The 14,603-nt window shown below is 53.4% G+C and overlaps 1 protein-coding gene across 1 annotated transcript; it reads left to right on the forward strand.

Moving 5' to 3' along the window:
- Window positions 1-257: 257 nt before the first annotated feature.
- On the forward strand, window positions 258-11,327 carry ATP1B2 (ATPase Na+/K+ transporting subunit beta 2). Its single transcript, XM_058822984.1, has 7 exons — window positions 258-399; window positions 2,827-2,955; window positions 4,343-4,447; window positions 6,020-6,225; window positions 7,378-7,434; window positions 10,048-10,146; window positions 10,976-11,327. The coding sequence occupies exons 1-7, from the start codon at window positions 288-290 to the stop codon at window positions 11,138-11,140; spliced, it is 873 nt and encodes a 290-aa protein (XP_058678967.1). The 5' UTR covers window positions 258-287; the 3' UTR covers window positions 11,141-11,327.
- Window positions 11,328-14,603: the final 3,276 nt, after the last annotated feature.

The following is a 14,603-nucleotide window of genomic DNA, read 5'->3' on the forward strand; positions in this document are numbered from 1 at the left end:
TAAAAGGGGGCGTGGTCAGAAAAATCCCCACGGGCGTGGCCTCAGCAGGACGGGGCGTGGTAAACCCCTTTGTGGGCGTGGCCTAGGCGGCGGTGGGCGTGTCCCCCGAGCCCATAAAGCGCGGCGGCGCTCGCGGCCCCCGCGGCGTTCGCGGGTTCGAGTCCCGGCGGGAGCGGCGGCGACAGCGGGAGGGGGGGGGGGGGACACCGGGGACAGCGACAGCGACACCGGGCGGGGGGGGGGGGGACGGCGGGGAGGGCCCCGGGGACACCGGGGGGGGCCCGAGCATGGCGCGGGACAAGGAGAAGCGGAGCTGCGGGCAGGTGGTGGCCGAGTGGCGAGCGTTCCTGTGGGACCCCCGCACCCGGCAGTTCCTGGGCAGGACCGGCTCCAGCTGGGGTGAGTTCCGCGCTTTTTGGGGCTTTTAGTTTGCTTTATTTTTATTTTTATTTTTATTTTTATTTTTATTTTTATTTTTATTTTTATTTTTATTTTTATTTTTATTTTTGTTTTATTTTTATTTTTATTCTTTGGGGGGGTGGGTTTATGGGGTGACCCCCCCCCCCAATTATTTTTTGGGGAGTCCCTGTTTTATTTTTTTTTTTTTGGGGGGTGACGATGGATGAGGGGGTTTTGGGATCCCCCCCCCCCCCTCTCAACAGGTTAATGGGGGGGGGGAAGGAAATTTTGGGGTGTCCTTGAACCCCCCACTCAAAAAATGCTAAAACCCCCCCCCTAAATAAGGGGGAGGTGGGAGGGGGCGCATTGACCCCCCAACCCCCCCCCCCCCAAATTTGTGCATTAAATGAGGGGGGGCTGCTCAGAGCTCCCCCCGAAATGTGCGGAGACCCCCCCCAATCCAACCCCATGGGGGCACCCGAAAACTGGGTCAGAATTGGGGACCCCCCCAAAACTGGGTCAGAATTGGGGACCCCCCCCCTTAAACGCTGCTTTTTTTGGGGGGCTCCATTTGAGGAGGGGCGGAATTAACCCAAGACCCCCCAAAAATGAGCAAAATTTGGGGTGGGGGTGCTTAAAACCCCCCCCATCAATTTTTAGGGGGGTCTCCCCACCCCATAGGAGCCCCTCCAAAACTGGGTGAGAATTGGGGACCCCTCCCCAAACCTGGGTGAGAATTGGGGACCCCTCCCCTTTTAACGCCGCTTTTTTTGGGGGGGGGCTCCATTCGAGGAGGGGCGGAATTAACGCAAGACCCCCCCCCCAAAAAACGAGCAAAATTTGGGGTGGGGGCTGCTTAAAGCCCCCCCCTCTTTTTTTAGGGCTTGACCCCCCCAAAATCCTCAAAAAGCGGCGTTGGGGGAGGGGAATTTGGGGGTTCAAAAGGACAAATTGGGGGTGGGGGCGGGGGGGGGGGCGGGGGTGGCTTTGTGCCCCCCCCCACCCCCCCCCATCTGTCGCGCTGAGGCGACAAAAGTAGGTCAGGCTGGGGGTGGGGGATGGGAACGGCCGGGACCCCCCCCCAAAACGGGGGGGGCCGAACCAGCCGGACCCCCCCCCATAACGGGGGAACCCCCAAAATTGGGCTGGGGGGCGCGGGGAACCCCCAAAATCCCCAAAACCCCCCCAAAAATCCCATCCCCCAAAAGGTCCAGATGGCTGCGGGGGGATTTAAAGCGTCTGGGGGGGGGGATTTGGGGGGGCTCGGGGGGGATTGGGGGGGTCCGAGTGATTTTTAGGGCGATTTTAGGGCGATTTTGGGGTCTCCGAGTGGAGATTTGGGGGGTTCGGGGCAGATTTTTGGGGTTTTTTCAATGGAATTGGGGCAAATTTGGGGCGTTCGGGGCGATTTTGGGGGGATTTGGGGGGGCTCAGGGGGGGGGTTTGGGGGGGTCGGGGTTGATTTTGGGGGATTTTAGGGGAATTTTAGGGGAATTTTGGGAAAATTTGGGGTTTCCGAGTGGAGTTTTGGGGGTTTTGGGGCAGATTTTTGGGTTTTTTTTCAATGGAATTGGGGCAAATTTGGGGCGATTTTGGGGGATTTGGGGAGGCTCAGGGGGGGTTTTGGGGGGAGGGGTCGGGGTTGATTTTGGGGGATTTTATGGGATTTTAGGGGGATTTTATGGGAATTTTGGGGTCTCCGAGTGGAGATTTGGGGGGTTCGGGGCAGATTTTCGGGAGTTTTTTTAATGGGATTGGGGCAAATTTGTGGCGTTTGGGGGGGTTTTGGGGGGGATTCGGAGTTTTTGGGGTGAATTAATGAAAATTTGAGGTGTCTGGGGCAGCTTTTTGGGTTTTTATAGGATTGGGGCAGTTTTGGGGGGCATTTGACATTCATGGGGTAAATTCATGAGAATTTGGGAGTTCAGGGCAGTTTTTTTGTTTTTTTTTTTATAGGATTGGGGCAATTTTGGGGGTATTTGGGGCAGGTTTGGGGTATTTAATGTCTATGAGGTGAATTAGTGAGAATTTGGGGTGTTCAGGGCAGTTTGGGGGGGATTCGGCATTTATGGGGTGAATTAATTAAAATTTGAGGTGTTCGGGGCAGTTTTGGGGGTTTTTACAGGATTGGGGCAATTTTGGGGCTATTTGGGGCAGTTTTGGGGGTTTTTAATGTTTATGGGGTGAATTCATGAGAATTTGAGGTGTTTGGGGCAGTTTTGGGGGGTTTTAATGGGATTGGGGCAGTTTTGGGGGTATTTGGGACAGTTTTTGGGATTATTTGACTTTTATGGGGTAAATTAATGAGAATTTGAGGGTTTTTTCACCCATTTCCGTTGGGATTTTTGGGGTTTCTGTCCCCTGGGGGGTTTTTCCTCTCGGGGGTTTCATTTTTGGGGTCCCCGACGCCCCAATTTGCCCCCCCAGGGCTGATCCTGCTGTTCTACCTGGTGTTTTACGGGTTCCTGGCCGGGCTCTTCGCCCTCACCATGTGGGTGATGCTGCAGAGCGTCGACCCCCACGTGCCCAAGTACCAGGACCGGCTGCTGACCCCCGGTGAGACCCCCGGGGTGGGCACGGGGGGTCCTGGGGGGGTCCCTGGGTGGGGGTCCTGGATTTGGGGTCCTTCGTGGGGGGCTTGGATTTGGGGTCTGGAGGGGATTTGGGGTCCTGGATTTGAGGTCCTGGATGGGGGTCCTGGGAGGGGGCTTGGATTTGGGGTCCTGGATTTGAGGTTCTGGGTGGGGGGCTTGAGTTTGGGGTCCTGGATTTGGAATCCTGGATGGGGGTCCTGGGTTGGGGGTCCTGGGTGGGGGGTATTGGGTGGGGGGACCTGGATTTGGGCTCCTGCATTTGGGTCTGGGGGGCATTTGAGGTCCTGGATTGGGGCCTGGAATTGAGGTACTGGATTTGGGGTCTTAGGTGGGGGTCTCTGGGTGGGAGTCCTTGGGAGGGGTCCTGGATTTGGGAACCCAAATTTGGGGTCCTGGATTTGGGTCTGGGGGAGATTTGGGTTCCTGAATTTGGGGTCCTGGATGGGGGTCCTGGATGGGGAAAGGGTTTGGGGAGACTTGGGACCCCCTGTGTGTCTCCTCTCCCCCCCCCTTCCCCCATGTCCTCCTGTGACCCCTTTGTGACCTTTGTGTCACCCTCGCCTTGTCACCCTGTGGCACCTCCCCACAATGTCCCCAATGTCCCCAATGCCCAAAAATGTCCCCATTGCCCCATGTGCCCAATGTCCCAATTGTCCCCAATGTCCCCAACATCCCATAAATGTCCCCAATGTCCCCATTGCCCCAAATGTCCCCAATGTTCCTGATGTCCTCTCAATGTCCCCATTTCCCCAATGTCCCCCTGATGTCCCCATTGTCCCTGATGTCCCCAATCCCCTAATGTCCCCTCAATGTCCCCAATGCCATAAATCCCCCAAATGTCCCCAATGTCCACGACCTCCCCAGTATCCCCAATGTCCCCCGTCATCCCAATGTCACCAATGTCCCCTCATTGTCCCCAATGTCCCCATTGCCCCTGACGTCCCCAATCCCCCCAATGTCCTCTCAATGTTCCCATTTCCTCAATGTCTCCCTGATGTCCCCAATGTCCCCAACCTCCTCAATCCCCCCAATGTCCCCAATCCCCCGAATGTCTCCAATGTCCTCAACGTCACCATTGTCCCCCCAATGTCCCCAACCTGCATAATGTCCCCAATGTCTTCCAAATGTCCCCAATCCCTTCAATGTCCCCTCAATGTCCCCAATGTCCCCAATCCCCCCCATGTCTCCAACCCTCCCAATGTCCCCGATGTCCCCTGATGTCCCCAATGTCCCAAACCCCCTCAATGTCCCCAACCGCCACCAATGCCCCCGATGTCCCCCCAATGCCCCCATGTCCCCTGATGTCCCCAATGTCCCCCGATGTCCCCAATGTCCCCCGATGTCCCCAGGGCTGATGATCCGTCCCTGCGCCGAGGGTCTCGATGTCACCTTCAACGTGAGCCAGAGCCAGACCTGGCAGCCGTACGTGAGAGCCCTGCACCAGTTCCTGGAGCGTGAGTGCACTGGGGGGGACTGGGAGGGGACTGGGTTATACTGGGAGGGACTGGGTTATACTGGGAGGGGACTGGGAGGGAGTGGGAGGGACTGGGTTATACTGGGAGGGGACTGGGAGGGACTGGGAGGAACTGAGAGGCATTGGGAGAGGACTGGGATGGCCCAACCCCATACTGGGATGATCATATTTATACTGGGATGGAACACGCCCATACTGGGATGAGTTTATCAATACTGGAATGGCTTTATCTATACTGGAACACAACGAACCCATACTGGAATGACCCCACCCCATACTGGGATGACCCCACCCCATACTGGGATGACCTTACCCATAGTGGGATGGCACCAGCTGTGCTCAGGGCTGCTCCCAGTCCATACTGGGATGACTGTAACCCATACTGGGATGACTGTAACCCATACTGGGATGACTGTAACCCATACTGGGACACAATAAACCCTTACTGGGATGACCCTACACATACTGGGATGACTCTAACCCATACTGGGATGAGTTTATCAATATTGGAATGATTTTATCTACACTGGAACACAACAAGCTCGTACTGGGATGACCCTACCCCATACTGGAACACAACAAACCCATACTGGGATGACTGTAACCATACTGGGATGATTCTAACCAATACTGGGATGGCCTTACCCATACTGGGATGACCCTACCCATACTGGAACACAACAAGCTCATACTGGGATGACTCTATCCTGTACTGGAATGACTTCATCTAAACTGGGATGACTCTACTCATACTGGGATGGCACCAGGCACGCTCAAGGTTGCTCCCAGTCCATACTGGGATGGCCCTATCTATACTGGAACACAACAAGCTCATACTGGAATGACCCTACTCATACTGGGATGACCTCACCCATACTGGGATGACCTTTCCCATACTGGAGCACAATAAACCCATACTGGGGTGACCCTAACCTATACTGGAATGACCCAACCCATACTGGGGTGACCGTATCCATACTGGAACACAACAAGCTCATACTGGAATGATTCTAACCCATACTGGGATGGCTCTAACCCATGCTGGGATGACTCTAACCCATACTGGGATGACTTTATCTATACTGGAACACAACAAACCCACATTGGAATTCTCTATCCTGTACTGGAACACAACAATCCCATACAGGGATGACCTTACTTATACTGGGATGACCCCACCCCATACTGGGATGACTCTAACCCATACTGGGATGACCCTACTCACACTGGGATGACTTTATCTATACTGGAACACAACATAACCATACTGGGATGACTCTAACCCATACCGGAACACAACAAACCCATACTGGGATGGCTCTAACCCTTACTGGGATGGCTCTAACCCATACTGGGATGACCCTACTCATACTGGAACTCAATACACCCATACTGGGATGACCCTACCCATACTGGGATGGCACCAGGCACACTCGGGGCTGCTCCCAGTCCGCACTGGGATGACTTTATCTATACTGGAACACAACAAACTCATACTGGGATGACCCTAACCCGTACTGGTCAGCCCCGCTCAACCCTGTCCCCTCCGCAGCGTACAACGACAGCGTGCAGGCCGCCCGCAACGCGGCGTGCCCGGCCGGGCGCTACAACGAGCAGCCGGACGACGCCGTGCCCAACTACCCCAAGCGCGCGTGTCGCTTCGAGCGCTCCCAGCTGGGGCCGTGCGCCGGCCTGGGGCCCCACGGCGACTACGGCTACGGCAGCGGCCGGCCCTGCGTGCTGGTCAAGGTCAACCGGGTGAGACATGGGACTGGTTATACTGGGATGGACTGGGAGTATTGGTATGGACTGGGATATACTGGGTTATACTGGGAGGCGACTACCACTACGGCAGCGGCCGGCCCTGCGTGCTGGTCAAGGTCAACCGGGTGAGCGGGGTATACTGGTTATACTGGGATATACTGGGTTATACTGGGATATACTGGGAGGCGACTACAGCTATGGCAGTGGCCGGCCCTGCGTGCTGGTCAAGGTCAACCGGGTGAGCGGGGTATACTGGTTATACTGGGATATACTGGGATATACTGGGTTATACTGGGTTATACTGGGATATACTGGGATATACTGGGTTATACTGGGATATACTGGGATACACTGGGTTATACTGGGTTATACTGGGATATACTGGGATATACTGGGTTATACTGGGATATACTGGGATACACTGGGTTATACTGAGTTATACTGGGATATACTGGGAGGCGACTACAGCTATGGCAGCGGCCGGCCCTGCGTGCTGGTCAAGGTCAACCGGGTGAGCGGGGTATACTGGTTATACTGGGATATACTGGGATATACTGGGTTATACTGGGATATACTGGGATACACTGGGTTATACTGGGTTATACTGGGATATACTGGGATACACTGGGTTATACTGGGTTATACTGGGATATACTGGGAGGCGACTACAGCTATGGCAGCGGCCGGCCCTGCGTGCTGGTCAAGGTCAACCGGGTGAGACATGGGACTGGTTATACTGGGATGGACTGGGAGTATTGGTATGGACTGGGATATACTGGGTTATACTGGGAGGCGACTACCACTACGGCAGCGGCCGGCCCTGCGTGCTGGTCAAGGTCAACCGGGTGAGCTGGGCTATACTGGTTATACTGGGATATACTGGGTTATACTGGGAGCACTGGGATGGTGCCTGGTGGTGTCTCGCCATGAGTTGTGTTGGATTAGGATGGACTGAGAGGGACTGGGATGAACTGGGAGCAACTGGGAGGTACTGGGACAGTGTACTGGTCCTTACTGGTTTACGCTGGTTCATACTGGACCATATTAGACCATAATGGTCCACAGTGGTCCATACTGGTTTACACTGGTCCATACCGCTCTGTACTGGTCCCTACTGGTTCATACTGGTCCCTACTGGTCCCGCAGGTCATCAACTTCTTCCCGGGCAAGAACAAGAGCATCAACATCGTCTGCGCCGCCAAGGTGACGTCACTGTCCCCTCCCGGTGTCACCAAACCCCCCCTCAGTGTCACCAACCCCCCCCCCCAGTGTCCCCAGGTGTCACCTGGATTGTCCCCAGGTCCCCCAGGTGTCCCCAAGTGTCACCTCAGGTGTCCTCAAGTGTCACCTTCAGTGTCCATCTTGTGTCCACTCAGGTGTCCCCCTCAGTGTCACTTCAAGGTGTCCCCAATGTGTCCCCTTGGTGTCTCCCCAAAAATGTCCCCAAATGTCCCCAGTCCCCCCAATGTCCCCAAATGTCTCAAAATGTCCCAAATGTCCTCTCAATGTCCCCCAATGTCCTCATTGTCCCCCCGGTGTCCCCAATGTCCCCTTGGTGTAAATGTCCCTAAAATGTCCCCAATGTCCCTAATGTCCCCAATTGCCAAAATGTCCCCAAAGTCCCCAATGTCCCCTCATTGTCTCCAAGGTCCCCAATGTCCCCAAAATGTCCCAAAAATGTCTCAATGTCCCCAGTGCCCCAATGTCCCCCAATGTCTCCAATGTCCCCAAATGTCCCCTCACTGTCCCCATTGTCCCCTCACTGTCTCTTGTCTCTGCCCAGCGGCCCCGGACTAAGGGTGACCTGGTAAGGGAGGAAAGGTCCCAAAATTTACTTAATTCACCCCAAAATCCCTTTAGAATTCCCAAATCTGGGGAGATTCACCCCAAAATCCCTTTAGGAATCCCAAAATCCTTTTAGGATCCCAAAATCCCAGAGTTTCATCCCAAAATCCCTCTAGGAATCCCAAATCTGCTCGTTTCACCCCAAAATCCTTTGTAATTCCAAGAACTGGGGAGTTTCACCCCAAAATTCATTTAGGAATCCCAAAATCCCAGAATTTCGCCCCAAAATCCTTCTAAGATCCCCAAAATTTGCTGATTTCACCCCAAATCCCGCTGGGTGTCCCCAGAGTGTCTGTGTCCCCAATGTCCTCAACTGTCCCCAATCCTCTCAATATCCCCAATGTCCCTCATGTCCCCTCATTGTCCCCACTGTCCCCCTGATGTCCCAAATGTCCCCCACTGTCCCCTCATTGAGCCCAATGTCCCCAGTGTCCCCACAATGTCCCCAATTCCCCAACGCCCCAAATGTCCCCAATGTCCCTCATATCCCCAGTGTCCCCCAATGTGTCCCCATTGTCCCCAATGCCCCCCCATTGTCCCTCTCACTGTCCCCAGTGTCCCCTCATTGTCCCCCCATTGTCCCCAATGTCTTTGATGTCCCCAGTGTCCCCCTCATTGTCCCCAATCTGCCTCCCCATATGTCCCCCCAAATGTCCCCATGTCCCTATCACTGTCCTCAATGTCCCCATTGTTCCTCTCGTTGTCCCCAATGTCCCCAGTGTCCCTAGGGTGTCCCCAATGTCCCCCCAATGTCCCTCCCCACTGTCCCCAATCCCCCCAATGCACCCCTCAATGTCCCCATATCCCTCTCACTGTCCCCAATGTCCCCATGTCCCCATTGTTCCTCTCATTGTCCCCAATCTGCCTCCCCCAATGTCCCTCCAAATGTCCCCATGTCCCTCTCATTGTCCCCAATGTCCCCTCAGTGTCCCCATATTGTCCTCACTGTCCCCAATGTCCCCAGGGTGTCCCCAGTGTCCCTCTCACTGTCCCCACTGTCCCCACTGTCCCCACTCCCCCCAATGTCCCCAAATGTCCCCTCATTGTCCCCAATGTCCCCCCAATGTCTCCGTGTCCCCAATGTCCCCTCATTGTCCCCCCATTGTCCCCAATGTCCCCACTGTCCCCATGTCCCTCTCACTGTCTCTCTCTCGCTGCCCGTGAGGCCCAGGGACACTCGGCCACCACCGTAAGGGAACTGGGACACACTGGGACGAACTGGGACAGACTGGGATGAACTGGGATGAACTGGGACAGACTGGGATGAACTGGGATGAACTGGGGGACTTTGGGGACATTGAGGGGACAATCTGGGGGGACAAACTGGGGAGACACGGGGACAAACTGGGATGAACTGGGACAAACTGGGAGGAACTGGGACAAACTAGGGGACATTGGGGACACTGAGGGGACAATTTGGGAGGGACAAAGTGGGAGGGCACTGAGACAAACTGGGACAAACTGGGATGAACTGGGGGACATTGGGGGGACAAACTGGGGGGGCACTGGGATGAACTGGGACAAACTGGGGCAAACTGGGACAAACTGGGGGGCACTGGGGGGAAATTTCGGGGGGCATAAAAGGGGGGTGGTGCTTGGGGACTATTTCGGGGGGTTCCTGGAATATTTTGGGGGTCCCAGGGGGGTTCTGGGGGCGAATTTATTGGGGGCTCTTGGGTTTTTTTTGGGGGGTTCCTAGGAATATTTGGGGGGGGTTCTGGGGCTATTTTGGTCTTCACTTTTGGGGCTCCCGGGGTCTTTTTTTTGGGGTGGGGGGTCAGGAAGATTTTAAGATTGTTTTGGGGGGTTCTGTGGATTTTTTAGGGGGTTTTGGGGATGGAATATGGGGGATTTTTTGGGGAGGATATGGGGGATTTTTTTGGGGGGATATGGAGGGTTTTTTTTGGGGGGGTGTCCCCCCACCCCTTCAGGGGACATTTGGGGACCCCCCGTGTCCCCCCCACCCCACAGCGCGAGGAGGACGCCGCCCTGCTGGGCCCCATGCAGCTCTTCCCCCCCAACGGCACCATCGACCTCATGTACTTCCCCTACTACGGGAAACGCGTCCACGTGAGCACCCCAAAAACCCCAAAATCCACCCCAAAACCCTCCCCGGGCACCCCAAAAACCCCTCTGGGCACCCCAAAACCCTCAAATTCCCTTCCAGACACCCCAAAAACCCCAAAATCCCCCTATCTGGGCACCCCAACCTCCCCCATCTGGGCACCCCAAATCCCCCCCCCGGGCACCCTAAAAACCCCAAAATCCCACCCGGGCACCCCAAAACTTGGGACTCCTTTAGGAGGAATGGGGAGACCCCACAATTCCCCTGGGAGGGGGCTCAGGCGCACCTGGGGTCCCCCAAAAGGGTTTTGGGGGGATTTCTGGAGGTTTTGGGGTTTTTCTTGGAGGTTTGGGATCACCCCAAAGGGATGTGGGGGAAGTTTGGGGTCCCCCGAACAGATTTTGACGGGATTTTGGGAAGGTTTGGGGGTTTTTCCTGGAGATGTGGAGATCTCCCCAAGGGGTTTTGGGGTCACCTGGACACCTGAATTCCTGAAAATGAGATTTTCTGGACAACCAAATTCTTGGAAATCGGGATTTTGGGATCATCTGGTCATCCAAACCCTTGGGAATGGGGTTTTAGGATCTTCTGGACGCCTGAATCCTTAAAAAATGAGATTTTTTTGAACCCCCAAGACATCCAAATCCTTGGAAAAACGAGATTTTTGGGATCTTCTGGACACCTGAACCCCTGTTAATCGGGATTTTGGGAATCCCCTTTACACCTACTCCCAGAAATCAGAATTTTGGGAATCCCCCCAACCCCCAAACCCACAAATATCCCCCCTCCAGCCCCCCAAAAACCCCTAAAAGCCCCCCCAATTTGCCCCCTCAGGTGAACTACACGCAGCCGGTGGTGGCCGTGCAGTTCTCCAACGCCACGGCCAACGTGGATCACCACGTCGAGTGTCGCCTCAACGCCGCCGGCCTGCGCACCGACGACGAGCGCGACAAGTTCGCCGGGCGCGTGGCCTTCCGCCTGCGCATCAACCGCGACTGACCCCGCCCCCAGCCCCCCGTAGCCCCCCGGCTCCGCCCCCACCAGCGCCGCCATCGCCGCCCCCAGCTCGGGTCTAATCGCCCGCCCCGCCCCCGTCGGGATGCTCCTAATCTGAGGATAATAAATGTACATAGATATTTTTTATATGAGGAATCGATTAAACGGTGCAGTAGGGCCCTGGCTCGTCCCCTCCCGCCTCCGTCGTGGAATAAAAGTGGTCGTGGTTTGTGCTCGGGGTTTGGGGGTGGGGGGTCCGGGGGGAGTTTGGGGGGTTTTGGGGGAGTTTTGGAGGGTTTGAGGGGGTTTTTGGGGGGTCTGGAGGAGTTTGGTGATGTTGGGGGAGGGCAAGATGGCCGCCGGCCAAGATGGCTGCCATACGGTACGGAGATAAGAACCAAGATGGGCACCTGTCAAGATGGCTTCCATGGGTGTGGGAATGAGGACCAAAATGGCCGCCTGTCAAGATGGCTGCCTACCAATATGGCTGCCATAGGTGTGGGGATAAGGACCAAGATGGCCACCACGCATGAGGGGACAAGGACCAAGATGGCCACCTGCCAAGATGGCCACTGTGAGTGGGGGTATAAGGACCAAGATGGCCACCTACCAAGATGGCTCCCATAGGTATGGGGATAAGGACCAAGATGGCTGCCTGTCAAGACGGCTGCCATAGGTATGGGGATAAAAACCAAGATGGCCACCATCGGTGAGAGAATAAGGACCAAGATGGCTGCCTGCCAAGATGGCCACCTGTAAAGATGGCTGCCTCTCAAAATGGTCACCATAGGCATGGAGATAAGAACCAAGATGGCTGCCATGGGTGTGGTGATAAGGACCAAGATGGCCGCTGTGAGTGGGGAAATAAAGACCAAGATGGCCGCCTGTCAAGATGGCCACTGTGGGCGGGTTTATAAGGCCCAAGATGGCTGCCATGGGCGGGAAAATAAGGACCAAGATGGCCGCTGCGAGTGAGGAGATACGAACCAAGATGGCCGCCATGCATGAGGGGATGAGGACCAAGATGGCCGCCTGCCAAGATGGCTGCCGTGCGTGAGGGGAAAGGACCAAAATTTATTGATTTTTTTGGGGTATATTTGTTAAATTTTGGTTTATTTAATGATATTTTGGTTGATTTAGGATTTTTTGGTGGTTTTTGTCAATTATTTGGGTTTATTTGATTATTTTTTGTTGTTTTTGTTGTTTTTTGGGTTCATGTCCTGGTTTTTGCGTTTATTCGTTGATTATTGTTGATATCTGGGTATATCTGATTATTTTTTGGGTCTATTCGATGAATTCTTGGGTTAATTTTATTATTTTTGGGGGTTTTTTCATTGATTTTTGGGTTTATTGATTTTGGAGTTTATTTGTTGATTTTTTTGTTGATTTTTTTGGGTTCATTTGTTGATTTTTTGATTTATTTGTTGATATTTCAGTGATTTTTGGATTCACTTGTTGAATTTTGGGCTTATTTGTTGATATTTTGTTGAGTTTTGGTTTATTTTATAATTTGCTAGGTTCATTTGTTGATTTCTTGGGTTTATTTGCTAATATTTTGTTGATTTTTGGGTTCATTTGTTGAATTTTTGTGTGTATTCGTTAATTAGGCCACGGGTGGGGGCTGGGCCCTTAATGAGCCTTAATGAGCTCGTTAGCGCTGCCAGGCCGCGGGGTCCCCTCCCCCCCTTGGCAGGGGCGCCCCCATTCAGGCCAGGGGGCGGGGCCATGGCAGTGACGTCACCGGGGAGGGGCGGGGCCACCAAACCCGCCCCAATTTCCCTCCCCAATTAAACCCCGCCTACAATTAACCCTTAATTAACAACTTCCTAATTAACAACCCCCAATTAACCCCTCAAATTAACAACCCCCCAATTAACATCCCCCTAATTAACACCCCAAATCCCCTTCCCTAATGAACCCTCTAATTAAGTCACCTCAATTAACAGTTCCCAATTAACACCCCCTATTAAGACCCCCATTAAGACCACCCCAATTAATAACACTCCACAATTAACACCCCTAATTGACAGTCCCTAATAAACATTTCACTTCCTACCAGCCCCTAATTAACAGCAGCTAATAGAGATCTCCAATTAGTAATCCTCTAATTAATTAATTCCCCCATGCAAACCCCTAATTAATACCCCAAGATACTTCTCAATTAATAATGTGCTTAATTAATAGTCACTAATACAGACCGATCTAATTACCTCCGCATGATTAATAACTCTTAATTAACCCAAATTAAAACCCCTGAATGGAGGCCCTAAATCACCCCCCATTTATTAGCCCTTAATATGAATACTTCTAATTAATGCATTCTAATTAATGATCAGCCCTGATTGCAACACTAATTAATAATTAATATCGACCCCTGTAATTACTAATTAATGATTACTGAGACCCAATTAACCTCTCATTAATATCCCCTAAGAGAAACGCTTCTAATTTAAGGCATGATAATAAGTTAATATTTATAAAATAAGTATTAATTTATCAAATTATCACCTCCTCATTAATTAACCCTTAATTACCCCTCAAAATTCCAAATTTCCCCCCCAAATTTCCCCTTTTTTGGAATAAACACCCCCAAAATCCCCCCCCACTATATTAATCACTCCTCCCTCAATTCCCACCTTCATTAATTAATGACTTCATTAATTAACCCATAACTATCTCATAAATTAATTAACCAATTCATTAATTAACCCTTAATTGCCCCTCAAAATCCCAAATTTCCCTTTTTTTGGAATAAACCATGCCAAAATCCCCCCCCCTCCATATTAATCACCCTTCCCGTAATTATCTCATTCATTAATTAATCAATTCATTGATGACCTCACTAATTTCGCCTGCCCGGCCCCTCCCCTCCCCCTCCTGACCCCAATCCCCCCCTGATCCCCTCCCCCCCCCTTTAATCCCGTCCAGATGGTTCCGCCCCCCCCTTCCCCTCCCCCACCCTCCGCCATTGGGGCCGTTTTTGGGCTCAATCGGGGCCTTTTTGGGACCGCCCCGGTTTCTGGGGACCCCTCCCCGATTTTGGGGACCCCCCCCCAAATCCCGGCGGCTCCAAGGGCGGCTCAAGGGCACGGAGGAATTTTCTGGAATTTCCCGGAATTTTCCGGAACGTTCCTTGGCAGGAGTCGGAAGGGGGGGGGGGGGCCATGGGGGGGTGAGGAGGCCCCGCCCCCTTCCTTAACCCCCCCCGGGCCGGAACTGAACTGGGACCAGTTAAAGGAGAGCCCAGATCCCAGTTTGGACAAACGGGGATCCCAGTTCATCCCAGTTACCCCAAACTGGGACACCCCAAACTGGGACACCCCAAACTGGGACCCCCACATTCATCCCAGTTACCCCAAACTGGGACACCCCAATCTGAGAGATCCCCCCCAAACTGGGACACTCCAAACTGGGACCCCCACATTCATCCCAGTTACCCCAAACTGGGATCCCAGTAACCCCAAAC

This window comes from Ammospiza caudacuta, chromosome 36, assembly GCF_027887145.1.
Source record: "Ammospiza caudacuta isolate bAmmCau1 chromosome 36, bAmmCau1.pri, whole genome shotgun sequence".
Taxonomy (NCBI): Eukaryota; Metazoa; Chordata; class Aves; order Passeriformes; family Passerellidae; genus Ammospiza; species Ammospiza caudacuta.

Bases quoted from the DNA above. Each gene is read 5' to 3' on its own strand.
- ATP1B2 (XM_058822984.1), top strand. From the start codon at position 288: ATGGCGCGGGACAAGGAGAAGCGGAGCTGCGGGCAGGTGGTGGCCGAG. The intron at 4,448-6,019 runs GTGAGTGCACTG...TCCCCTCCGCAG, and splicing joins CCTGCACCAGTTCCTGGAGC to CGTACAACGACAGCGTGCAG. The intron at 6,226-7,377 runs GTGAGACATGGG...CTGGTCCCGCAG, and splicing joins TGCTGGTCAAGGTCAACCGG to GTCATCAACTTCTTCCCGGG.